The 27,833-nt window shown below is 36.6% G+C and overlaps 1 protein-coding gene across 25 annotated transcripts; it reads left to right on the plus strand.

Moving 5' to 3' along the window:
• Nucleotides 1–1,264: 1,264 nt before the first annotated feature.
• On the plus strand, nucleotides 1,265–27,774 carry gigyf1b (GRB10 interacting GYF protein 1b). 25 transcript variants are annotated; one of them, XM_073914668.1, is made up of 26 exons: nucleotides 1,265–1,532; nucleotides 3,717–4,216; nucleotides 4,308–4,371; nucleotides 8,221–8,350; nucleotides 8,514–8,609; nucleotides 10,210–10,324; nucleotides 10,452–10,554; nucleotides 11,143–11,339; nucleotides 11,416–11,633; nucleotides 12,529–12,634; nucleotides 12,760–12,921; nucleotides 13,946–14,073; nucleotides 14,156–14,387; nucleotides 14,474–14,652; nucleotides 16,667–16,764; nucleotides 17,415–17,518; nucleotides 17,613–17,686; nucleotides 20,140–20,274; nucleotides 20,364–20,567; nucleotides 22,305–22,486; nucleotides 22,576–22,730; nucleotides 23,602–23,777; nucleotides 23,855–23,899; nucleotides 24,033–24,144; nucleotides 24,497–26,977; nucleotides 27,061–27,774. In XM_073914668.1, the coding sequence occupies exons 3-25, from the start codon at nucleotides 4,337–4,339 to the stop codon at nucleotides 24,544–24,546; spliced, it is 3,036 nt and encodes a 1,011-aa protein (XP_073770769.1). In that variant the 5' UTR covers nucleotides 1,265–1,532; nucleotides 3,717–4,216; nucleotides 4,308–4,336; the 3' UTR covers nucleotides 24,547–26,977; nucleotides 27,061–27,774. The 25 variants fall into 25 exon arrangements, with proteins under 25 accessions (XP_073770769.1, XP_073770786.1, XP_073770774.1 ...); XM_073914685.1 differs by having other exon boundaries at nucleotides 24,033–24,057; XM_073914673.1 differs by having other exon boundaries at nucleotides 23,602–23,765.
• The last annotated feature ends 59 nt before the right edge of the window (nucleotides 27,775–27,833 follow it).

Consider the following 27,833-nt stretch of genomic DNA (forward strand, 5'->3'; position numbering starts at 1 on the left):
TGTATGTCTTATACCGACATTTTTGTTATATCCACATTGTTGCTAAACTATTTTGTATTAGCTGGCAATATGTGAAATGTATATTGCAAACTTAAAATTTGCATTGTATTATAATTCAATGTCTTGTTAGAATTGTACATTTGTTGATGTTGTTTCTAATAAAAACTACGTAAATTAAAAGTCATTAGTTCATTTTTTATTAATATATTTATTAAGGAATTATCTGTTTCTGTACTTATATTAAATAACCACTGTGACAGTGTGTTATAGTAACATTTTGTTATAAGAACATTTTGTCCTGGGTGTCAGTTCAGTAATTTCACTTTAAAGCCAATGAAAAGAACCTGTTGATCAGGATAAAAGTGAAATGACAGAACCTACATGCGGGAGCCTGAGAAAAAGTGTTTAATGTTTAGAATTCAGAGTGCACTAATTCAGAATCTGAACTCCTCATACAAATATAAAATAAGTTATGTGTCATTACATTTGATACCTTTGCATAAAAAATCCTATTGTAAGAATAAAAAAATGTAAACAGCTTGCAATATACAAAAAATATTTTCATTCATTTTCTTTTTGGCTTAGTCCCTTTATTAATCAGGGATCACCACAGCAGAAGGAACCACCAACTTATCCAGCACATGTTTTACACAGCGAATGCCCTTTCAGCTGCAACCCAGTACTGGAAAACATCCATACACACTCATTCACACACACATACACTATGGCCAATCTAGTTTATTCAATTAACCTTTAGCGCATGTCTTTGGACTATGGGGGAAACCGGAGCACCTGAAAGAAACACACGGCAACACAACTGAACTCGTAATATGAATATAAAATAAGTGAAGTTATTTACTTTTGATACATTTGCATAAAAACATATTGTAAAAACTACAAACTAAAAAGAAACAACTTGCAAGTTACAAAAACATAATATTTAATAATTTAATATATGTTTTCCAAAATATTACTTCCAAATGCTGGCATGAATGAAATATTACCACTACTATTACTACTACTACTACTAATAATAAAAATAGTAATGGCACCATTTGTGCTATACAAAAACCTAACAAAAACATCTTTTTTTTTTTTTTTTTTTACCTCAAAGCAGATGTAGTTCCTGTGTTATCCGCCACTAGTGGATGGCGGTAATGCGCTCTTTAGGCTTTCGCTCTTCCGTCAAACAAACAGCAGAAAAAAGAGCTCCACAGTTCATTGGATGTATTCCTCACGTGTCTAACGTCCAACAGCCATTTTTGTAAAACACAAACAACAAGACGACCGAGCGAGACAGAAAAAAACTCATTGCGACCGTTGCAGATACGGCAAAGAATAGAAAATAGATATATGTACAATTTAGCTTCGAAACTCACACGAGACGAGTGTTGAAAACAGAGACTCAGAAGTTCAAACCGTCGGTTCATGCGAAGCGAAAAGAGGAGTGAGCTCTTTAAGGAAGATTCAACTCTGGAGAAAACAGTGGCTGGCTAGTTTTAGCCTAGCTGGCCAGCAGGCTCGCAGAAGAGGTGCGTGATATGTTATTTTCTACATTTTGGTGGACAGCATGCTGTGTGCATTGGTTGATAATCAGCGTTATAGTTGTATTCACACACTTATGTCGTATGAAGTTATTGCACGGTTTATCAGATGGTTGAAGGGCTTGTATTGCACCACTGAAGGCCTGTAGTAAAGCGCAAGGGCGCAGCACAAGCATATCTGAAACGTTACTGCTGTTTTCCTGCTCTTGGTCTCATTAAAACGTCTCAGACTTGTTTTGCTGTTCATAATTAGATTACCGTGTAACCTTTATTAGCCTGTCAGTCACAGGCGTGTTGCGTGTTTGTGTTGCATAACAGCGGCGAGTGTTGCTCACGTTGAGCTGAGCTGCTGCTGCTGCTTGTGGAGTTGTGATTGTAGTTGGGGAAAGTTTTCGCTGAATGTTATCTCCAACGTGTTTCGTTATCTTGACCGTTGTTTTGGCGATTAGGATATGTTGCTTAACGAATACATGCTCGCTGATTAAATTTGCTCATCTGGTTTTGAAGGATGTTAGTTGTTTTTATGGAGCTATCAGACCTTTTTGTATTAACGCGTATTGTTTCAGTTCAGTGGTCAGTCGCAAGTAAATGCACTTAACGATGATCTTCACACACACACACACACACACACACACACACAATGGAGCTGAAAGTGTTGTATGTTAACATATTTTTTGTTTACCCTTTACATGTTTCAAAGATTTGAGGTTTTTTTATTAAACGCAAAAGAAGATATTTTGTGGAAAGCTGAAAACCCTGTAAACAATGACTTGCACAGTAACGTTATTCGTTTTTTAACTATGGAAGTTAGTAGTTACAGGTTTTTGTTTTTTCTTTCAAAATATCTTTTGTGCAAAACAGAAGGAAAATAACTCAAAGATTTGAATACATGTGAGAGTGAGTAAAAAGCTAGTAATTTGTTTTTTGGGGTTAACTATCCCTTTAAGGAGGAAAACATTGTTTATTTACCATTCATGCTAGCTATAAACATCAGTGATCATTTTTAAAAATGTTAAATAGTTTTGTTAAAAGTAAAATGAAAAGGTGTTTGTTTGCTTGTCAGTAAGGTATTCAATTGTTACTTTGTTTGGAACTTAGATGTCTTTTAGTGAAATAAGAAATGTGTGCTCAGTTAGCAGAGGAAAAACCTGAGGTTAAATGGATTAGGTAGTTAAAATACAGTTTTTTAAATTGTTTCATTTATATTGTTTAGTTAACCAGAATTATTATGATTTTGTTTTTTGTTATTCATTTATAGGCATGGGCCGGTTTAAGTTTCTAACGGTATGATAACCTTAGATAAAAAGATCACGATTTCACTGTACTTCGATTACTACGGTATATGCTCTTTCTAATGTCTGGCTAAAAAACAAAAACCCTTTTCCCCTTTGAACACAGTATTTTTTTATTTTGAGAGACATTTATAGTATTTTGAAGCCGTAAACATGTCAGGCTAAATAATTCAAATCAATCATTGACTTCTGCTGTCTTCATTTGTTTAAAAAACACAGATTTTTTTTTACTATTTAAAACAGCATCTTTGGATATATTTTCTGTTTGAGATACTGCTGTCCTAAAAAGCTAAAAAAAAAAAAAAAAAAAACATAAATAAAAAATCAAATATAGGAACGGTATAGCAGAAAATTTTGGCAGTTTTAAAACTTTGACTTTTCCAAACCGCATCAAACCTTGAAACTGATTATTGTCCAATGCCTTTTCATTTTTGTCTGTTTACTTTAAAAGTCATGTGATCAATGTTTTATTTATTTCGTAAACAGTACTAATGGTTTAATTGAAATAAAATTAATTTAAATTAATCATGAATACTAGATGGGAAAAGTACAGATGTTGTCTTCAAAATGAAAAGTTGAAATGCTCTAGTTGCTTAAAATTAAAATAAGATAGAAGAATTGCGTGAAGTACTCTGTTGGAATATAAATAAGACAAAAATAGCACTGTATACTGTGTAATTTTAGTCTGTGTATTTTATGGACAAAACCGTGAGAGAAAGCAGTGAGTGTTTATAATAAATATATTCATCCTGTCTCTCTATTATAATGAGGCCGTAAATGCTGCATGTTTAACCATTATGATTAACGCTGAAATGTCTTCTTTTTAAGTGTGCATGTACTGTCCATGCATTTATATTTTGCCCTCTTTTCCTCTTTGCAGGTGTGGGCAGTTGGGAGCTGAAGGCTTGCATATGTAAAAATAATACACAGGAATTCAGAGTAAAGATAAAAGATCAAAAATTGAGAGAAGAGTTACCCAGCAATAGTTACGGCATTACAAACTGCCCAGAAAGATTATTTCCAACAGTGATCGCTGTTATTTATGCTGCCACAAATTCTTAATCATAGTGTATTTTGTCTCTTTTCTCTAAGAAGTTTTGAACTTGCTGAGAGTCTTTTTTTCCCTGTTTTTTTTTTTTTAAGATCTGAAGTTACAGGCACATTAAGGTGGTGTGCCATCTTTTGGAGCTCTTATATCTGGCTAGATATTCATCAGCCTTTATCTCCCTAAAACTGGCAGCTATTTCAATATTCATAGAGAGTTTAGATTTACCAAGTCCACCTCAGCACACAAAGAACCACCGTACAGGTTCTGACAGAACCACCTCATTCCTGTTCCCCGTTCAGCCTGGTCCTTTACAGTCCTGTTCTTTGGACAAGGTAAGCACTCCTCCACCCCAAAACCTGTTGTATTGTTTTTAATTGAGAACAATGCTTCACATTTCTGTATGTGTATGTTGGCACTTTGCAGAAACTTTGAGCCCTCTGGACACACAGAATATGACTGCTGAGACACTTAACTTCGGTCCAGAATGGTAATATAATTGTTTTAAGTATTAGACAGACTTCAAATTAACGATGCAAGGTCTGCATCCATGATTTAAATAAATAGTTTTTTTTAGCCAATTATTGTTTGTAATAATACTTAAGGGCAAAAATAGCTCGTTTTTTGCTTGGGGTTAAAAACAAGTCTGAAAAATAGCTGAACGGCACTATACTGTTAATCGATGTCTAGATCAGAGGTGCCCAAACCTGGTCCCAGCGGGCCAGTGTCCTGCAGCGTTTAGCTCCAACTCTAATGAAACATACCTCAGCCACTAAATTAAGCTCTTACTAGACTTGGTAGAAATGTCCTGGCAGGTGTGTTGAGGCAAGTTGGAGCTAAACTCAGAGGGACACTAGCCCTCCATGACCGAGTTTGGGAACACATTGTGTAGATGCTGTCCACACTGCTTTAAATGACTATGTAAAAACGGCTGCATGTTTATCTAGGAATAATTGACAGTGGGCCATTCTTTTTTCCTGGACTAATTTAGTGTTGTCATAATAATGTAATTTCGGTACCAATCATTACTGAGATTTTGAAAACATCCATTTCCTGCTAACATTTAAGTGCTGCTGAGCTCGTTCTTAAAGTGCTGATTTGCCATAATGTTCACATGCTCAACAGAAATGCCTGTGTTTGGCTGTGAAGTTCATCAGTCCACCACTGATTACTGAATGCAAACACAGATACATGCCACTAAAGCATTTCAAAATTTCAAAATGTTAATCAAAATCATCTGGTCTGTTTATGAGCGATTCAATGATGAATCAGCTGATCTTTGCAGCTTTAAAATGCTCCAGTGGCGTGTATCTCTGTTTGCACTTGGTAAAAATGTTAATTGGTTAGTTAGTTAGTTTTGTTTATATAGCACATTTTTTACAACACAACATTGCCCAAAGGGCTGAACACAATCCATACTAATTAAAATAAGTCCTAAAATACATACATAACAATTAAAACATAAGACAAACCCCTCAACATTAAAAAGGCTAAAATACTAAAGAGCAAAATTGCAGTTTCAGAAGGTTTTTAAAAACAGAAAGTTGAAGCGTGTCTAATGTGGGGTGGAAGGTTGTTCCAGAGTTTTTGGACGATAACAGCAAAAGCCTGATCCTTACTTTGCTTACACCAGGACCTTGGTACAGAAAGAATAAACTGATCAGAAGACCCTAGTTACCTTCCAGGATTATATACATGTAGAAGATCTGATAAGAAAGGTGGTGCTAGAGCATTTAAGGATTTATAAACAAAAATTAATCATTTAAAATCAATCCAAGACCTAACAGGCTGCTAGCCCAGAAAGGAAATAACTGGGGATATGTGCTCATGCTTGCCCTGTTGAAGCCTCTACAGTTACAGCCACAAGTAACAGTCACATTTTGGATTAATTGCAATTTATTCAGGGCATTTTGACTGATACCCACATATAAAGAGTTACAATAGTCAAGTCTTCCCAAAATAAAACCTTCTCAAGGTCATTAAAAGAGAGAAATTACTTCTTTTGCCACTAGTCGTAAATGGAAAAAAAGGGATTTAACAACTGGATTTACTTGTTTGTTAAATTAAGAATGTTAAGTTAAGAACATTCTTAACCGCACTTAAATGTTTGCGGGAAATTGACATTTTTTAAATTTCAGTACCGAAATTCAGTATCATGGCAGCACTAGTCTGATATCTAACTAATGCAAGCACAGCTAAAATAAAAAAGGAGGCTTTGTTATGGAACAAAATCAATGCCAAAAGTCTTGAATTAAAAAGCTTGTTGAATAGTACAAACTGAAAAAAATAATACACCGTATTAACAAGTTCTTGCATTTTAATGACTTGAATTCCAGGGTTTGTATTTTTAGGTCCTGAAATTTAACATAGCCGTTTATTTAAGCTGGGAATATTAAATATTCAATACCCTTTAAAAATATGATGTATAATATTCAAAAGGTAATTTTCAGTTCATTTTATTTCAGTTCAAATATTCGCTTCCATAAATTCAGTGGTTCGAATTCGACTGTTAAAATTCAACATTACATCCGGGAACTGCAGGAGAAGCAATAGATTGCAGATTGAAGATCGCCAGCTGCTTTAGCTTTCACCAGCAGGTGGAGATGGAATAATGTAAGATTTTTAACCCTGTAAACAGGCGAGAAAAAAGCTAATAAAGGCACAAAAGTATAATTTAATATTAATATCAATGCCTTGGACATTGTAAATAATAAAAAGTATGAGTAAAATGATTAAATGAGGTTTTAGTCATCTATATTTGCCCTTATGTAACAGAAGCCAGCTGGTGATCGCGTAAATCTCACTTCTCGGATCCAGCGACAGACGTTGTTCTGCAATCTTTAGCATCCTCAGAGCATTTGACTTCCATGCCATATAATATAACCTATCCCAATCCTGACATAGCTGCGTTTAAATAATAACTGAAGACGCTCCTTTAATGCATTTGCATGTTATGTTAATTTTTTTTTAATTACACGTCCCATCCATAACCAACCTTAAATCATACCTGAACTCTCTGTTTAACAGTTCCAAGTAAACTGTTTTGTGTGACATTCCCATAAAATCTCTCTGATTTTGAATATCTTTGTTCGTAATTGTTCTTAGCCCTGGCAATGTTTATCTATTTTGTATTATTATTATAATATTTCCTCTCCTGTTTCTCTTATGTTTATATTCTTTGGCTGTCAGTATAATACTTCACGTCTATGGAAGAATGAGTTAATAAAGATAGAGAATGTGTAACATCATATTCATCAAAAGACGGTTTATGTGCAAGTAACCGCACCGGTCCAAGCAGGGAGCGAGCCGGCATGGAAGTCAAATGCTCCGTGGATGCTAAAGATTGCAGAACAACGTCTGTCGCTGGATCCGAGAAGTGAGATTTACGCGATCACCAGCTGGCTTCTGTTACATAAGGGCAAATATAGATGAATAAAACCTCAATTAATCATTTTACTCATACTTTTTATTATTTACAATGTCCAAGGCATTGATATTAATATTAAATTCTACTTTTGTGCCTTTATTAGCTTTTTTCTCGCCTGTTTACTGGGTTAAAAATCTTACATTATTCCATCTCCACCTGCTGGTGAAAGCTAGAGCAGCTGGCGATCTTCAATCTGCAATCTATTGCTTCTCCTGCAGTTCCCGGATGTAATGTTGAATTTTAACAGTCGAATTTGAACCACTGAATTTATGGAAGCGAATATTTGAACTGAAATAAAATGAACTGAAAATGACCTTTTGAATATTATACATCGTATTTTAAAGGGTATTGAATATTTTGTAAGTGAAATCTGAAAATTGAATATGAATTATTGAATTTTAAGTATGAAAACGTGTTTGAAATATTTTTCATTGAAATATTCACAGCTTAAATAAACAGCTATGTTAAATTTCAGGACCTAAAAATACAAACCCTGGAATTTAAGTCATTAAAATGCAAGAACTTGTTAATACGGTGTATTATTTTTTTCAGTTTGTGCTATTCAACAAGCTTTTTAATTCAAGACTTTTGGCATTGATTTTGTTCCATACTTTGTAATATGAAGTTTTTGTTTTAGATCCTTATTTCCCTCCCATTGGTATTCTGACATTTAGTGTGCTGTAAAACGTATGAACTGCTACATTCTGTTGCGGGTGAAGCTTTTTCCTCTCTCACTTCCTTATAAGTGTTGACAGGAGGAAACAGATGTTTCCCATTTCTTTGTAGTTTATGGTTTTTTTTTTTCATTATTATTTATTACAAAAAGATCTAGATCTCCTCGTGTTCTCAGCATATACACAGTCTTGAAACCTTTATGTTAATGTTTTTAATGGGCAAATGCTCTTACCTCAGGCTCCGTGCACTATCCAGAGGGGCGAGTGTGACGTCCCCTCCCCCTTCCCCTGCAATGCCAAAGTCCAAGTTGGCCGACTACCGTTATGGCCGCGAGGAGATGTTAGCACTTTATGTCAAAGATAACAAGGTGAGAGATTCACAGCACCTGCAGTAAATGTCAAATTCTTGGCCTTGGCCGTCCTGTTATCTGTGTAACTGAAGGGGCACATCATTACAATAGTTCAAAAACAACATTTTTATCCATCAAATGCTTGATAGATAAATACAATAATTTTGTTTGTGTTGTTTAGATCCCTGAAGACATGCAGGATAAGGAGTTTGCTGCTATCCTGCAGGACGAGCCTCAGCAGCCACTGGCCTTGGTGCCTCTGACTGAGGAGGAGCAGGTGAGTCCTTGCTTCTCTGTCTGCATTTATGTATATAGGGCTGTGTGATATTAACAGAAGTTTTATTTTTTTCAATAATAATCAATGTGCTCAATGTGTATTTGTGCTGCTACCTTAGCTGGTTTAAGCATGTATTTCACGAGTAAATATGGCATTAAATCTATAAGTAGGTGGTGGCAACTCCTAATATTAATAGGTGATAAAAGGATTCAATCAAAGGATTTGTTCCTTTAGAGATGTGCCGGTCGTTGTATATAATTTATGAATCAAATGTTTATTAATCAGCGGCTTTGCGTTAATTGGTGTTATGATATTCAGACTGACAAACATGTCTGGGATTTTGCTATTCAACACAGCTAAACATTTTTAAACAGAATCTATTGAGACTCTTTATAGCAGCGCATAAAAACCACTGCCTGTTTGCAGTATATATATATATATATATATATATATATATATATATATATATATATATATATATATATATATATATATATATATATATATATATATGTGTTCTTAAGATGCAAGTAAACATATGCATATATACATAGACATATTCTAGTCTGCATTTGAAGTGTATCAAAAGCTTTCATAAAAGTTTTCCTTAAAATATTCTACAGCCATTCTTTCCTTATGACAATTTTGAAATGTTCTTGATTCACTTCAAAAGTGTATCATTTTATATTATGCTTTATTGTTTATTTTGTGGTGCCACAAAATACATAGTTTATGGCAGGGGTGTCCAAACTCGGTTCTGGAAGGTTGGTGTCCTGCTGAGTTTAGCTCCAACACACTTGCCAGGAAATTTCTAGTATATCTAGTAAGAGCTTGATTAGCTGGTTTAGGTGTGTTTGATTAGGGTTGGAGCTAAACTCTCCATGACACCGGCCCTCCAGGACCAAGTTTGGACACCCCGAGTTTATAATATTACTTTTTTCATAATTTATATGGATTAATGAATTTTTTATTATAAATTAAGCAATACTACATGCCATTTATGGGGATGCAAACCGAAACAATAATTACAACATCATAAAAAAGTTGCCATCTTGTAAGTTTAGTGTTTACACTTTGCATTTTATTTGGCCATATTTTTTAGTGAACCTGTAAGAATTGGTTTTTGAAAGGTGTTTCATATTTAATAGTATTTACTTTATATCTTAATCAACCATTTGGCCAGAAAATTTTAAATAAAGTGAAACATATGATTACATATGAATGAATAAATTTGTGAATATATATATATATATATACTTTAAAATGTAATAAAGTAAATATTACATGTCCTTTATATGTAATCAATATAAATATAATCTATAAATGAGATGGAACTATATCATGATATAAATTGTTATCAGGATGTGAGATGATGTATATTGTGATATCAGATTGTTGTCATATCACTCAGCCCTACCTCCTTGGCATGCAAAATAACTGAGCTATAATTCAGTACTGGAACCAAAAGATTTGTAATATTTGAGTAAAGGCTTGGTAAGGAATGGTCTGTATTTTTCACAACACTATTTTGAATAATATGAGTTATTTATGTAAATAAATAATTAGTCCTCTTCTTCATTTAATTTCCTTCTCCTTTTAGAGAAACTTCTCCATGTCTGTGAACAGTGTGGCTGTGCTAAGGCTTATGGGTAAAGGAGGTGGAGCTGTGCCAACAGGTGTAGCTAGAGGTCGTGGAAGCACTCGAGGAGGTCGAGGTGGGTTTGTACCATTGGCGGCATGATTTGGGATCAGAGTTATGTGGTTTAAAATGGTCTCAGTCGCATTTGATGATGTTAGTCAAGAAAATAGTATATCAAACAAAACTCTTTTGTTTTTCTGCAGGGAGAGGCAGAGGAGAGGGCGGATTCTACCAAAGAAGTGTGGATGAAGAGGTCGGCTTTGGCCGAGGACGAGAGATGCATCGCAGCCAGAGCTGGGATGACAGGTGCTTTTTGTAGCTTGTAGTACACCACCTGACAAAAGTTTAGTCGTCAATCCCAGTTGTAGGAGCAAAAAATAAAAACTTGACGTCTATTTGATCATTTGGAAAAGTGGCAGAATTACAAATTAAGACCTTTTCAAAACAAATACTTGTGTATATATATTGTAAATATCCGATTCAACATGACTAATGAGCACATGACTATGGAATTCTCACAGAAGGATTTAATTCAAACGCATGAATAAATGTATGATTAGAATTATGAATAAAAGCATATTAGTAACTTCAGTTTTAGCAGAAAATAAGAGCCCTAGTTCACAGAAAAGCTACACAAAACATCTGTTATTATAGCAGAAAGATTATCTTCACTCCAATTATGAGGGCATTAAATTGTCAGCAATAATAAGCACAGCTTGTCAGTGCAGTACGACTAAACGCTGCTCCATCTGAAAGCCCTTGCTGGAGATTTACTACTGATTAAACAACCAGCTTTACTGACAAAAGGCGCATTTCAATGAACCAGCCAGCCACCAGTGTGTGGTGTTCTTATGCGCTCTTGTACTTTCCTTAGTGTGATATTTGCTGTTTCAGAGGTGAGCGGCGCTTTGAGAAGCCCTTGAGGCGTGAGGTTGGCCGTGGTGGATTTGAGGATAGTGGAGCAGTAGGAAGGAAGGACTATGCACGTTCTGACAGTGATAACTGGCGAACTCTCCGAGAAGAGCAGGAGGAAGAGGAGGCGGCAGCAGAACCTGGAGGAAGCTGGAGGATTGCAGGAGGTCGCCGTGATGGTACTTACTTAGTCACATGTTTTATTATTATTATTATTTATTTATTTAAAATAACAGAAACAAAAATTTTATCTAGATGGGGGTCCTCGTTCAGCTGGTTGGCGGGAACACATCAGTGGGGAAGGCCGTCGGAGGAAGTTTGACTTTGATTTTCGTGATGGAGAAGGTGGACGGAGGAGAGCGGGAAGCGAGGGAGGAGAGGAAGAACGAGATGGCCTGCCTGAGTGGTGCACTGATGAAGAAGAAGGCGAGATGGGAACCTTTGATTCTTCTGGAGCCTTCATGTGCATCAAGGTTTGTTTGTTTCAGTTTCTCGTATTTGGTGGAATCAAATCTAATATGCCTTTTTGCTTATGACTACTTAAAGCAGTGGTCTCAAACTTGACTCCTGGTGGGCCGCAGCTTGCATAGTTTAGGGCCAACCACCTCCAACCACACCTGCTTAATCTCCAGCGGTCTTAGGCCCCCGTTTACACTCATGCGTTTTTGTTTTAAAACGCACAAGTTTTGCTACGGTTACGCCTTCCGTTCACACTACGCCGGAGTTCTCGAGTGCCGAAAACGGAGCGTTTTGAAAACGCTGGAGAGGCTGTTTTTATACTAAAACGCTGCTGCACCGTCTCAGTGTGGATGAGGAAAAACGGAGACATCTGAAAACGGAGGCAGGACTGCTGAGATTCGCTACCTGATTGTGGCTTTTGTGTCATTATTCGTCAAGCCCCTACCACATGACTATAACACATGGCTTCAACGCTACCGGAAGACAGTACTGTAAACAACAACAAGGGCACAGAAAAGGGAGCGTTGTTTGCACTATTGTCTGTTTTAGGCGCCATTGTGCAGTTATTCATTTGTTACGTTTAGTAACAACTCGACCTCGTCGTCTGTCCACAAAAATACCTCTCTTGCTTTCTTTGCCATCGCGTTCATTGTTCAACCGGCGTTTGTTGACTAACAATAACCAAATGCAGAGCGAGACGCATGCTTCCTATTTATACTAGAACGCGCATGCCCAGAGTGAAACATAAAACATGTTATATTTTGAAGAATGTTGGATACTGGTTACCAGTGGCTTCCTTTTTTTTTTTTTTTACATTTGCCAGCATACTTTACAATATCTTATTTTGTGCTCAACATTTAAGTTCCAGTTAAATACTATAAAATAAATGTGGTTTGTGCAACCCTTCAGAAAAACTCCAGAGATGCAATCCTTGAAGACCAGGAACTGGAATTTGAGGCTCTGGAGGAGGAAGAGGAGTGTTGTCAGGAAAAGAAAGACAGCCCTGCTGATAAATGTAAGAAGTCCATTTCAACTTGCATGATATGATTCTGTATCTTGTGTTGTTAACAACAACTGGCTGTTTTTTTACTTTTTTACTACTTTATAAACGTGTCTCTTTTCATATGAACTGTTTTTCAGTGGAAGAGTGTGAAGCAGCCACTGTGTATGATGGTGACAGGAAGTCATTATCATCGTCTCCTCATGCTGTGTCTGTGCCTGCCGCTGTACTCCCTTCAGAACAAGAAACCCTTAAACCCATAATCGTTCCTCCCCCAAAACCTGCTCCCCAGCCAGCTGAAGGTACTATTTCTTTTCTCTTGCTTAATTTTTCATTTATTGTTTTGACAATGCAAAACATTGTGCATTAAGGCCTCATTTACACTAATACGTTTTAGTTTTAAAACGGCGTTTAGACTGAAAAAACGATCCACGACCACACTGTCATTTCACCTAGTGTTTCTGAACAGATCTCCATCAACACTACACAGCTGAAAATGCACATCACGTTACCACACACATACACACTCGGGTGGTTTGAGCAAAGAAACCCCGGTTAGAGCTTTGCATGTCGAACAATTCATCAAGTTCTCAATTAATGTGTTTTGGCTGAGCGCAAAGATAAGTTAATATTTTAGTTTATGTAAGCACATACACTGATTCTGCACATTATACTTTTATAATGGCCATTATTCATTTTTAAAATGGATATTCAGCAAAAGAGAGAATACGTTTAATATTTTTCAATGAAAATGAAAGAAGGTAGTTATGTTATAGGCTCCATTTTGTTATAAATATGCATTCAGTGAAGATGATGGTCATAGAAACATGTAGCTACACGAGGCCTTAACATTTTTAGTGTCTGTTAAGTTGTTAATATTAAAATGAAAATAGGCAGTTCCTTATATATCAGGTTTTCATTTTATTGTTGAAATGGTGAAACAACGTAGCCAGGATGATGTAAATGAGATTATAAAGTACACTGCTCCCTTTGAAGTTTTACCCGACGTGTCCTCGGGAGACTGAACTTTCTCTAGGCTACTTAATATTGAGGAAAAAGCCCCAATCAGGTGAGCTGCAACCACGCGAATGTCTGCAACCACGCCTTCATTTTCAGATGTCTCCGTTTACCCCATCAGCACTAACACGGATGCCGCGGAATTTCAAATTGAAAATGGTCTCTTCAGCGTTTTCAAAAAGCTCAGTTTTCAGCACTTGAAAACTCTGGGGTAGTGCGGACAAAAGGCGTAACCATAGCAAAACTTAAGCATTTTAAAACGAAGATGTATTAGTGTAAAAGAGACCCAAGACAGTTTTGTGTTATCAGATGCAGTTCCAGCAAGTGGCACCACCTCACAGACACACAGCTCCTCTCCTCCCTCATCCACTGCTACTGATCTTCCAGCAGTAGGGGGAGACACAGAGGAGGAAGACGGCATGAAGCACCTTCAGCAGGTCAGTGTGTGTCACTTAGTTTTGTTGCTGTACTTTAGAAAGAAGCATAAACTAAACAAAAAAAAACATTGTGATTTTAAAGGAGGCTGAGAAGATGGTTGCGTCCCTGCAAGACACATCTCTTGAAGAGGAATGTTTCACTCACGCTCTTCAGGAGAGCCACATCTCCGCTGCACACACCCACACACACCCAAATACACACACACTCTCTCACTCCACTCCACACACTCTCCCTCACTCTGCCAGCGCCCTCCCACTGTCCCACGAATCTGCAATGAAGTGGTTCTACAAAGACCCTCAAGGAGAGATTCAAGGTATTGTACTACCATGTCGATTTTCATAACAGGAGTGTTTTTTAATGTATATGCTAGTCTAAATCGAGCTTGTGTCTCTCTTGCAGGTCCATTCACTACAGTGGAGATGTGTGAGTGGTTTCAGGCAGGGTATTTCGCCATGAACCTGCTGGTCAAGCGTGGCTGTGATGAGGGATTTCAGCCCCTGGGTGAAGTGATCAAGATGTGGGGGCGTGTGCCTTTCTCTCCTGGACCCTCCCCTCCTCCACTTCTGGTAAGAGACAAGGTGAAATATTCAGAAATTGGTTTCATCAAACTTTGTGCTGTCTATTAGCATTAAGCCACATATGCCGAGTTCAGACTGCTATTTTCAAAATAGCCATGTTACAGATGTTTTCTGGTAGTGTTTCGTCAGTGCTGAGTTTACACTGCAAGATGGATCAGCAGTAGATGGTTTCACACTGTATGAATTTAAAATAGGAATAATCGTTGACAACTTTGTCTTGGTCCACAAACTACATCTCACAACCAAACACACGCAAGAAGTGACATGGAAACAACGTGAGGTCATGTAGCATATCTTTTGTTATTTACTACATAGTGAGAAAGAAGTCTTTAGTGCGGTAGAAAATGTACTTATTTTGTGCGTCAGATGACATGTCAAACAGATACGGTGCTCCTTCCAAATTTCTACTAGTTTTTCCTTCATTTCTTGGGTCCAAATAGACTGAAAATGAGCGCTTTTAACTTCTCCCAAACCTCCTGCTGGCCTGCAGATACCCATGTTAGTGGATACTGCTCTCTCATTGGCTGTAGGTAATCAGCAATGTTATTTTTAATCAGAACACTTTTCACACGGCATGATTTAAATCGCCAACAGCTCCAAATATTCAGCATGTCCAATATCTCACAGGCATCGGCGACTCATTGGCGATTCTCTCAGATCACGTCTTGCATAGTTCACACTGTGTGATTGTTACTTGCATGAAGGAGCACCGATTTGCCTGTGATTTCAGGCACTTGTCTGCAGTTTCTCAAAACCTGTCAACGAGTCAAAATCGGGGCTAAAATCATGCAGTCTGAACTCGGCATTAGGGTTAATTGTTTTGTTTAATGGTAAAAGCAGGTCTTAAAGGGATTCTTAAAAACTCACTTGTTTCAAACATGTCCGAGTTTCTTTCTTTTAAACACAAAATAAGATATTTTGAAAAATGCTGAAAATGAGTAACCATTGACTTTCTTAGTATGTTTTTTTTCCTACTTTGGAATTCAGTGGTTACAGGCTTCTAATTTTTTATTACATTTATTCTGCGTTCAACAGAAAAATACTAAATGGTGACTAAATAGTGAATACATTTTCTTTTTTTAGGTGAGCTGTCCCTTTAAGGTGCTTATTGTTTTATGAAAGTAGTTGCCGGAGCTATAACCTTTTGAGCAGGACTAAGACATTTATGCAGCATTAAACAGGGTGTTCGTTGGGTCTTAAAAGGTCTAAATGTCTTAAATTTCAGAATCAAAATGTTAGGCCTTCAAGTCTTAAATTTTCTCAAATATTGTTTTTTTTTTTTTTAGGTCTTAATTTGTTTTGAAAAGGTCTTAATTGTCTTATGTGCATATAGATCTACCCAATCGGCCCAACACTCATCTAATCCCCAACATTCCATCACATAAAGTTTTAACAAGTTTACTCTGTTTACCAATATGGTTTAATTATCATCCTTACAGTAACATTTAGGTTTTGTTTATACATACCTGGTGAAGACACTGACCTTTAGCAGGTGTTTTGAAGTTTGTCACACTTTATTTTGATGGTCCGTTTGTTGAATTTAAGTTTCATTGTGTCTACATGTCAACTGATTCTCATTAGATTATAAGTAGGCTGTTAGGTTAGTGTAAGTTGACATGTTCTTACAAATGTTCTTATAGTCAATTAAAAGTATGTTAAAGGAGCAATATCAGCAGATATTAAGCAGATAGTCTACTAATACTCAAATGAACCATCAAAATAAAGTGTTACCAAAGTTAAATAAAGTTTTTAAAACTTTGTCTTTTTTTTTTTTTAAAGAAAAGAAAAGTTGAAAGAAAGTGTATGTATACAACTAGAGTTTGCTTGTTTGTACACATCATTTAAAATATGTTGCTAAGAATAACTCAATTAGTTGTGTGCTTGTGTGCGTGTGACCGACTCAAATTCATTTTCCTTTCTTTGACTTTTCCACATTTTCATTTCTCTATTGTCCATCTACTCCTTAAGATTAATAAAAAAGGTTTAAATATTAAAGTTGTTATCATTGCTTCAGGGGAATATGGACCAGGAGCTGTTGAAGAAACAGTTAGAACAAGCTGCAACTGCAGCCCTTTACCAACAACTCCAGATGAGATTTCAGCACATGAACAGGTAATACTTGCAGTTTAATGCAAAAACTTTACACTTAAATCCTGTATTTTCTTAAAGCCAGTCATTGCCATTCAGAAAAAAACATTTGCAAGGAAAAACATATAACATATAAGTTGATCTTACTTCACAGCATATTTTTTGCATGTAATAAACAGGTAAAGAAATAAAGTATAGGATTAAACATAAATTATAGGGGTGTTTACAAAAAAAAAACAATAAAATTCAAGCCTTAACCAATTTGTTTAAAGACCATTTAAAATATAAGCTAGCATGTGTAATATAAATGTGTTAAGCAACTGCTCAAGTGTGTCTCTCATTCAGCACAAATCTAAATATATTTGCATTCTTTAATTGCTTGAAGTTCATTAGATTATAATTGCTGGGAAATCCAAGTGCCAACAGTATTTTGGAAAATTTTAAAAACATTTTAGTATGAGGAACACTCGTTTACTTTTGCCTCCATATGTACTGCTTAGTAAAAGTTAGTAAAACAGTTGTAGCAGTTTACTTTGGGTTTGGATTCATGTAGAATAAAGCACAATATTCTAGTTAAGATTTGTGGAGGAAAGTGAGAATAGGACCAGATACGTGACTACTTTTCTAGAAAAGACAGTACATGTTCTGTATTATTGAATGATGTGTTTGTGTAGCAGGTGTAGCGAGACTGGCATGATGCCTGCGATGAACAGGTCCATGTCAGTGCCAGACACCGGGCCCATGTGGGACATGCCTACCTCAGTCTCTCAGCAGTCAGGTAATGCCAGCTGTACTGATAATGTGCAATGGGCTAATTTGTGAAGTACTGATGTTCATACCATTGCCTTCTTTCTTTTGTTCACATTTTTTAGGCGGTGAGACCAGTCTGTGGGACTTAACCATGAGTAACTCCACTCAGGGTCCAACTCTTGAACATTTGCAGAAAGTATGTCTTTTTTTATATTGAAATACCATCCAACATAATCTTATTCCATCATCCATCCATTGTTTTGTCATTTTATTTTATTTCTGAGTGTCAAACAATAACATTGGGTAGTTTTGCTACCATGTATAGGTGGGAATCTTTAGGGACTTTCCAATATTTAGGGGGTTCTACTTCTGAGAGTCAAGATTTAATGCCAAAATGATTCTTTACCCACAGGTTTCCTATTAATTCTACTGTACATTTACATCTTTACAACTTTACATTTAACAGTAATTGGAGTTTCTCTTTTGTTTAATGAATGGAATCTGTTGTTACAGTACTGTACACGTAAAAAATCATTTACTTTTGTTTTAAAGAATTATCCAGGACAAACAAGCTCTGAATGTAAAATAACACCAGATTACAAATAGCAACTATGAAAAAGAAAACAGATAATATTCTCAAAATAAGACCATTATGTTAAGTTTCATTATGAAAATGTTAAGGGGAAGTTATACATGCATATATATGTACAGTTGAAGTCAAAATTATTAGCCCTCATTATTCATATTTTTTTGTCTTTGCCATAATGACTAAATATTTTACTAGTTATTTTGGAAGATTTTAGTATTTGGCTTAACTTTTAAACAGAAAAACTGCAGTGTTTGCATCACTGTTCTGTAGTTCACTTACATTCAAAACTCATGTTTACAGAACATAACTTGTTGCAGAAATGATTAAGCAAGCCTCAACTCATCTGTAATGGAGTGTTCTGGAATGGTGACCTGCAATCCTGTTGTATCGCACAACGAACAAGTAGTGCAGCACTACTGAAAACTGAACAACAGACAAAAACTTTTTCTGTAATTCAACAGTGTATTTATCTGTCCAAATAAAGTGAATTTGGCAGCATTCATGCTAGAGGTGTAACGAGACATGATTGATCTGTGATTTATACAGATCACAACCCACGGTTCGGAACACGTGTAACGTGCTGATAAATAGATTTTTCTTTTACTTGTAGATTAATCCTAAATTTGTAACTATCTCAGAGAGATCTCCTCTCGCGTCATTCAAATCACATGTATGAAAGCATTAAGGCTTTCCTGTAAAATATTATGATGATAGAAGAAGTTGTGGTTGGATATTCGGGATGTAGTGGGTTTCTTAAAATGTGTTTAATTTTGTTTTAATTATTAATTTGTGGGTTATTAAAGTTGTTTTCTGACACTGCTTGTTTAATCTGCATTAATGCATTTAGTGAAAGCTGCATGATTAACCATTAAAAGAATTGGATCTCAACACCCATGCAACATAAATTATAAATGATAATGATTTGCAAATGTTTATTAATCCTTCGAATTGCTGCATTCAAATCTGTGTTTGGAAAAATGCAAAAAATCAAAAAAGAGAGTCTAGTCTTTTGAGTTAGTTATGAAGTTACAGTCAAATAACACAGAAGTACTGGCATTACGTTTTATTGTTTAGACAAAACTGCAGATGTTTATGGTAAAGATTAACATTACCATCATATGCATTTAACAATGCTCCAAAATGAAAGTTGCAGGCAGCAGTTATATTATTTAACCAATAGGTGGCGACAACCAGCCATCAAAATATGCTCCTGAATAATTCTTCAAAAATGACATCTGGCTTTTTGTTTTGTTAGTGAATTATTGAAAATGAGACTAAAAATAAATATGGCTTCTATAAATTGTATTGTTAGATTATACATTTTGCGTTATCAGAAGCAGTAGTAGTAGTAACTGAATATTTTACAGTACTAAACATTTTATAATTTATTTTTAATCTGCTGACTCATTCATTTTCTTGTTGGTTAGTCTCTTTATTAATCTGGTGTCACTACATCGTAATTAACTGCCAATTTATTCAGCATTGTTTTACGCAGCGGATGCCCTTCCAGCTGCAACCCACCTCTGGGAAATAATCAGCTGATTAGTTATTCATTTTATTTTTTTATATGTTTTTGTAATAAATTGAAAGCAAATCACATTTGTCATCTCCCTTTTTTGGCTGATCCGAAGAATGGCCAGATCCGTGACTAAAAAACGTAATGTGAACTGAACCGGGAGATTTGTGATCCATTACACCACTAATACAGACATGTGCCTATCGAGGCTCATTAGTTTTCTTTTTGGAGCTTGTACATGCAAAGGCCCGCACCGTCACAGTCAAATTTGAATACAGAATTGATTCTGAACTTTTGAAATTTGATTCAAGTTGTTAATTTAAGAATTGTGGTGCATCATATTTGCTATTATATATTTTTTCCCCCACCCCTACTACCTTGTATACAAAATGTATAATAATTGCATCATACAGTGCTGCATGCATAAAAACTTGAGTAAACAGGTCTATGAAGTTACTCCTAGGTGATTGCATTTCATGTCCAATGTGTAAACTTCACCCAAATCACTCTACCATTAATTGAGCGTGTCTCGCACATGTGTTAGATCCAGCAGGAGAGGCGTGAAGCTGAACTCAGGGTGAAGCGTGAAGAAGAGGAGAGAAAACGAAGGGAGGAAAAGCGCCGGCAGCAAGAGGAACAGAAAAGGAGAGAGGAGGAGGAGATTTATAGAAAAAAGCAGGTGAATGGCTTTTCACAGATTTGGGCCCTGACTGTTGCACTATGAAATGATTAAGATGCGTAACGCATTTGTATGTTTGTGTTTGACAGCAGTGCCGCCAGCAGCAGGAGTTGATCATGAAGTTTTTGCAGCAGAGCCAGCAGCAGAGCATGTCTGGGAGCTCAGGGTGGAGCGGAAGCCAGACAGGAGCTCTGTCTTTGGGCAAAGCTACAGGAAAGAGCATGGGACTCCTGGAGCTGGAGGCAGAGAGAATTCACAAACAGCAGCAGCAGAGAGCTCAGCAGCAGCAAAGGGTAATACATCTTGATGTCTGTGTAAAGCTACATTTAGCCAGATGGATAGCAAGTTGTTTTGGGTCTTATTAATAGTGCACAATATGTCGATGACTATATCACTGTAGTCAGTAATACGTTTTCATTAATTTTTTGACTATTGTTAGGCTGTTCTTAGTTCCATGTTATTGTTAATTGTTTGTATATTCATGCTCGTCGGGCATGGGACAATAACTGGTTTCAAGGTTTGCCGCGGTTTGGAAAAGTCAAGGTTTTAAAACTGCTAAAATATTCTCTGATGCAGTTTCTGAACTATTTGTAAAATGTTCTTTTTATTCTTTGTCCTTTTGTTCTTTGTATTTTTATATCCAGGATCTCCAGCAGAAAAAGATCATCCACATTAAAATATACTGTTTTGTCCACAATTCCGGAAACATCTGAAAAACAAATCACTTATGCACCAACATCCAAGCATGCCATAAACCTGAACAGTGCTGTGGTTTACTTTATATCTAAAAGAAAAGATATCCAAAGATACAATTTCAAGTTGTAAAGATATCTGTGTTTTTTAAACTAATGAAGATAGCAAAAAGCTCTTTCAGCAGAAGTCTGTCTTAAAATTAAATTTACTGGGTTCAATGGGAAAAAAGTTGTTGATTTCTACCCTGACATTTAAAAGGAACCTATTTTAGAGCAGTAATCACAATACTTGACGTAACAACCTTGATGAAGGTTTTCATACTGTCAGAATTTTATACTGACCCATGCCTAGTCACCAAGCTGTATCTGTCAACTAAGGCAACAATGACAGGAAAATGTCACTTTTAAGAGCTTCTTTTAAGGGCTCCTAAACCACAGGTGTCAAATCCAGTTCCTGGAGGGCTGCAGCTCTGCACAGCTTAGCTTTAACCTGAATTAAACAAATCTGATCAACCTAACTGATTCCTTTAGGCTTCTTTGAAACCTACTGGTAAGTGTGTTGAAATAGGGTTGGAACTAAACTGTGCAGAGCTGTGGCCATCCAGGAACTGGATTTGACACCTGTATCCTAAACCATGACCATGTTCTGCTGTTTCTTTTTATTTATTTTCAAATTCTGGGGTAAATTTACCTATATTGATCTCATAATGGCTAATAAAATCATAAAGGATCTTGGATCTCAGACCATTTTAATATTCTGCAAAGCTCTACATCACTTTGTTTAGTTTGTTCATTATTGACCATGGAAATTGAGCTTTTTAGTCAGAGAATTTGACATTTGGCTTGGAGTGGGAACCCTGAAATAAGTTATCACCCAATAAATTATGGATTATTCCTTCACTTTATGTTAAAGGGAAGATGTTGGCAGTATGTTTTTCACCATGATGAAATACAAAAAAAGTGGATGTCAGATTTCTACTTTATATATTATTTTGGAAGATTAAAGACTTTTTCTTGTCTTTTAGTGTAGTTGAAGCTTTAAAATAAAATCAGTTATTTGTGTTTTGTATTAAGCTTTACATTTGTTACATTCTATTACATTTGAAAATTTGACTTTTAAATGAAATTTGTATTGTAGCAGCTTGAATATCAGTTATCAGCTCTATATACAGTATAAAGGTATATTGGCTACCACTTTCTGTTCAAATATTCCTGTGTGTCGCTAGCTATTTCTAAAGCATGAACTGTGATTTTTGAGCAGTGTAGTTTAGCTTCCTTGTATTAATTACTTTAATTGTAGATTCTCCTGCCTTAATTGCCCATGTCTTTTTGGTTTAGCATGGAGGTTTGACAATGGGCCAATGGAATGATGGGCCATCAGGGATGTGGTCAGGATCTAGCATGGATGGGAAGGTCGGAGGGGGCAACCCTGCCATGGGCATGTGGGATGAGGCCATGAAAAACCAATCCAGCCATCGCAACATTGGCCTGAGGAACAGCCGCAGCAGTCCCTCTCTCAGGTACTCAAACTTGCACTCGCACAATCTTCTTTGCCCTTTAAACCAATGTACTTAAACACCGTTCACTCTAAATGCATCTGTGCTCTCAGTGATCAGTACATGCTGAATCGTCGTAAACGTACTGATGAAGAGGAGAGACTTCTCAAGCTTCTTCAAGGGATGAAACCTCAGGATGGCTTCACCACTTGGTGTGAACAGATGCTCCATGCTCTCAACACTTCTGCAAATAATGCTTCTTTGGATGGTAAGTGTGCTTCTCTTTCTGCTGCTTAAGCCTGGTTTGTACTCGATGCGTCCGTTTGTTCGCTTGAGTTCGCGCAGCAAATGTGACGTCAACGCAAAGTTTGCGAATGTTCGCTTTGGGTGCGCAACTTGATTTCGGCTGACGGTGCGCACGGCATTTTTTGAGACTTAAGCGAACAGGTGCGCATATGATCATAGAGATAACCAGATGATCAATAATTCTTGGCTAGAAATAGCAACAGCCATGGGAAAGGAGGAAAGTTTTTGTTAAAAGGTTTGAGAAAAACCTGTTGGATAAGTTTTTAAAAAACAAATAAGGTAATGTCAAAAGTGAGCCAGGTACACAATTACAGAAATATGTTATAAAAATAGAAAAAACATCTGTATTTTTAGTAAGTGTACTTTTTTGCTTTTATTCTTGCCATAATAAAAATATCATTGCAGAGCAACTCATGTTCTCTTGTCAATAATATTTTAATAAACTTTAATAGGTAAAACTGTCTGAGATATGAATAAAAGCAAATGATGCATCAAAGTTTGATTTTTAAAAAAAAAAAATCTTGAGTGGTTATAAAAATCCTCATCATTAAAATCATTTATAAAAACAATCAAAATAATTTGTTTAAAATATTAAACGATGTTAATGATATAACGTAGTTCCGGAAACGTCCTACTTCTCTGTTTATCCGTCTGACTTTACGGTGGGTTTCTTTTGACTGCCCTCTTTCATTTAAATATTATCACAACGGCGAATTTGGCAAGTATAAAAGCCTTGTTTGTTTCACGAGGTGCGCGCACTGTCAGTGGAAAGTATAAATCCAGCTTTACGCTCCACAGTGAGATTAGATTCTCTCATGTCTTTCTCTCTGCAGTGCCCACCATTGTGGCATATTTGAAGGAAGTGGAATCTCCGTATGAAGTTCACGATTTTATCCGCATTTATCTGGGCGATACCATTGAAGCCAAAGAGTTTGCCAAGCAGTTCCTGGAGCGCCGTGCCAAACAGAAAGCAAACCACCAGAGACAGCAGCAGCAGGTTTCTGAACGAGTCAGTTCATTTTATCATTCTTAAAACGTATGTATTTCTCTTTTACACAAGTATTAAAATACTGAAATTTTTCACAGCTGTCCAAGGAAGTCTCTGGATTGAACATGAACTTCCCCCTGCAGGTAGATTAAAAAACAGCATGTCATAAAATTATGATGATTTCAATAATTATAATATTCATACACGCTAGAAAAATTACTTGCCATTTTTGTTTTTTTGTTTTAAGTCTTCCTTTTTTTCCTTTTCTCCCCACAGTCAATGTTCCAGGCAGCTCACATAAGTAAGGGTGGCAGTGTGTACGACACTCAGGGAGGAAAAGCGAAGAAAAAGCCTAGCATGATGCTCCACTCTGACCCCAGTATCCTCGGTTAGCATGCATGTTCGCCTGAACACTCACGCACCCCTGCTCGCTTACATTCAGCTTTACCCATCAGCATGCATACATTACCCAGAATAACCCTCAAACTCTGCTGTTGTTTTAATCTACGTTCTGGCGCTTTGTCAAAATCTTGCCGTCTGGGTCATATTGAGATCTTCATCTACAGAGGGAGGATCTGTTTACTGATGTGCTTATTGAAAAGCATTTCTACCTTGCTTCAAGGAAGACAAAAAAGTGCAAGGAATGTTTATGAATTAGTCATTAGTAGATTCCCATATGGGAAATTCGGTGTAGAAAGTGACCCCTCAACTCGTGTTCTCCTGTTTCCCCTCCTCCGCAGGCTATTCATTCCTGGGGGGAGGTGAGCTGGAGCAGGTGGAGGATTACTGACCCAGCCCGTCTACTTGAGTTTACCTGAGGCCTTAAACCTGGAGCAAATCAGCAGAGGAATGTGCACTGCTCAGTGAGGGAAGGGGCGGGGCAATATTTGCCGACGCCCCCTCTCTCTTTCTCCCTCTTTCTCTCACTCTGCACTGTGAGAGGAGCAGAAGGAGGTTATTGGGAGGTTCGGTTAGAAGAGGAAGATCCTCTTCTGCCTCCCTTCAGTAAAAGCACCTTACCTTAACCATTGCACTTTAATGTTTTCATATTTGAAATGGAGTTTTGTCCTTTTTTTACAATGCAAAAAAAGTGTGAATATATTGTTGCATATATTATGTGTAGAATATTTGTATGAGTATACATACGAGAGGTAGGAACGACGCGGTTTCCGCCGTATCGAACGTGAACCGTTCTTAGGGGGAATTAGAGTCGAGCATTTCTCCTAAAAGACAAACACTGTTGTATTTTTATGTTGATGGTAAAGCTATAAAAATATGAAATTTGAAAACTTGAATACTTGCACTTGTTTAACAAAAAGAAAAATACAAAAAAAAACAAGAAAAAAGAAGTTAGGATAGCTTATGAGGATTTTTGTGTGTGCGCGAGCGAGATGAAGTCTGCACAAGTTTTATTGCTTACTGACCTGTATAAAACAGATGCCATGCTTTTATTTTGTTCAACACAATTTTTGTATTTCATTCAGCATGTGTGCTAAAGTGTGAGAGAGTGTGTGAGTGAACAGACAGAAGTAGTTTGTTTTTGCTTTTTTGTATGTTTGGTTTTTTTTTTTGTACATAGGCTCTTAAAGAGACCAATAGGACAGTCAAGCATTGCGTTTTTACCCTCCAGTGTTTCCAAGTATGACTGAGGTGCTGTTTTGGCCCATTTGGCTCTGTTCTAAGAGGGCAATCTGGGTTTGTGTTTGGTATATAAATGTAGCTTCTCTGTTTGTACACAAACTATACTTGGCATCTGCCCCTGTCATTCATTTTCTGTCCACGATGTGAACCGTTGCCTTCTGTCCAGAAAGTGTTGATGTGCATGTGTGGATTCTGTTGACTGAGACATGTCAAGAGGACGCTGTGATTCTGTATGTATGTTGTTACTTTCTTTTTCGTTGCTGTTGAAAAAGAATGGATGATTTATTTTTTTATTTTTCTATACAAAGTATTTGAACTTTATGAGTTGGAGCACTTTCTAGGCTGCTACCTTGTGTTTTTTTGGATAATGTTTTTTATTTGTTAGGTTTTTTTTTTTATTTGCCTCATGAGGATGTTGTATTATGAATGAATGTATTCCAAAACAAACTATGTATAACCGTGCATCTAACAACAAGGCAAGAGTGTCGAGACGGGACACCACCTCACCATTCGGAATATGCCTATTATTTGAGGTCAGATTCTGGGGTGCTCATGGCCTGTACCAAACTCTTATGGTCTCCGGCTGCTTGTGCTCTTCCAGAACTTTCTCACAGCATCCGGAGATTCAAAGTTTGTCTCATGGCATCTTGACGGAACAGTTGTTTTTGCGATGTCTTGTTACCTGTGCTCTTGATACAGGGCCATTGAGAGCCAAGGATCTGCAGTGTGTAGCAGTAATTTTTCTTTTGTTTTTGAAAGACAAAATCTATTTTTTTCCCCCAAAACACAAGTCTTGGGATGGAAATATGTGATGGTTTGCATCAAAAATGTTTATTCACTTGAATCCTCTGAAAAGGAAGAGACTCTGAGGATCAGGAAATGTTGGTACTTGATCTGTAGAAGAAGAAAAAAAAAAAAGATTCCTGCTTCAAGCGTATTTCATTCTCGATTCTGACTGGATTATATTTTTGTAAAAAAAAAAAAAAAAAAGACAAAAACAGGACTAAAAACAAGCATGTAGAGTTGGATATCAGCACTAACTCGAATGTCGTCCTAGAATCTGAAATGGAGTGGCAACCAGCTGCATTTAGTGCTACAAACAGAGCAAGACGGAGGGAATATACATGCAGAACCATGTCATCCACACCAAAGGGATGAAGTTTTCTGCATTCTCTGAGCTGCAATCCTCATTGCTCTCTGCAACACTATCAAATGAAGGAAAATCCTACAGCATTTGGAAAAAAGTGGTCATTTTGAATGTTTGATTATAAAAAAAACCTTTATGCCTTTTTTTTTAGAAGATTACTGTGGGGAGAAACCACAGATTCTTACATCTGTCAATCATATTTCTTCAGAAACTCCCTTTAAGGAGTTTAGATGTGATGATTGTTTGGAGAGCAGAAGATGAACTGAAGCAAACTCCTCATTTCTTCAAGAACTTCACTTGATCTTAATCTCAAGGACACTGGCTTGTCGTTATTGCTTGATGATACAATGAGAACTTGAGAGAGTATTTCAGCAATTGTTCACATGGCAGCGTTTATGGATGCAAGTGGAACCACTGAACTGTCGAGATGCAGGTAAGAGGATATAGGTACAAACTTAAACATTTTAAATCTAACTAAATGTTGTGGGTAAATATTGTTTTGTTTTTTTCCCCCAGTTCTTTGAGGATGGACATAGCCTAGATCTCCATGTTGGGACTCATGTTGGATTAAGCAAGAGGCCACAACTTTTACCTCTTGTCTTTCTCTTGAGAACGAGACCTGCAGACTGATTAGGTGTGGAGAGAGACTTTGTATGCGTCTGTAAAAGGACACTTGTACATTTTTTCCAGCTCTTACTCAAGTGAGATGTGGAAAGGATGTCCTGTAAATAATGTAAATCCTTTTGGTCTGTTTGAGTTCTGTCCATCTTAGGCTATCATTTTGGGTGTTTCACATGCCTTAATTGTACAAAATAGAACTGCCCTTATTGACATTAACATGAAAACTTATTAGAAAAACAGCACAGGCTATATTTACACAGCTCCCCCATCTAAAGGAATATGAGCCTGGCTGAGGAGATTTCCCCCTACATCAACTTCACTCATCATACCAGGCTGTGGGACGTTCCCACAGTATTTTCTGTGTATCGTTGGTATGTTAATGTTCAAGTGAATATCTGCAATTATTAAAATGTACAGATAAAAGTTGATGAATATTGGTATATACTGAAATCAGAAAAAAGAAAAGAGGTTGTTTACCTTCCTCTATCAGTTTGACAATTAAATTTTGTGTTAAATGATTAGATGGGTATGTAAAGAACATGGGAATAGTTTTACTTTGAGAAGATCAAAATATGTTAAATGAGAAAATAAAATTTTTAAACGTTGAAATTGCATTTTGTCGTTTTTGTTCATCGGGGCAGACTTAACCAATAACTGAGGGAAGCAGC

This window comes from Danio rerio, chromosome 10 (genome assembly GCF_049306965.1).
Source record: "Danio rerio strain Tuebingen ecotype United States chromosome 10, GRCz12tu, whole genome shotgun sequence".
In the NCBI taxonomy this organism is placed as follows: Eukaryota; Metazoa; Chordata; class Actinopteri; order Cypriniformes; family Danionidae; genus Danio; species Danio rerio.

What these genes read in the sequence shown, in the direction of transcription:
- gigyf1b (XM_073914668.1), top strand. Translation starts at nt 4,337, where the DNA reads ATGACTGCTGAGACACTTAACTTCGGTCCAGAATG. An exon ending in AGCCAGAGCTGGGATGACAG is followed by an intron (nt 10,555 to 11,142) that starts GTGCTTTTTGTA and finishes TTGCTGTTTCAG; the next exon opens with AGGTGAGCGGCGCTTTGAGA. An exon ending in CACTTCTGGTAAGAGACAAG is followed by an intron (nt 14,653 to 16,666) that starts GTGAAATATTCA and finishes TCATTGCTTCAG; the next exon opens with GGGAATATGGACCAGGAGCT.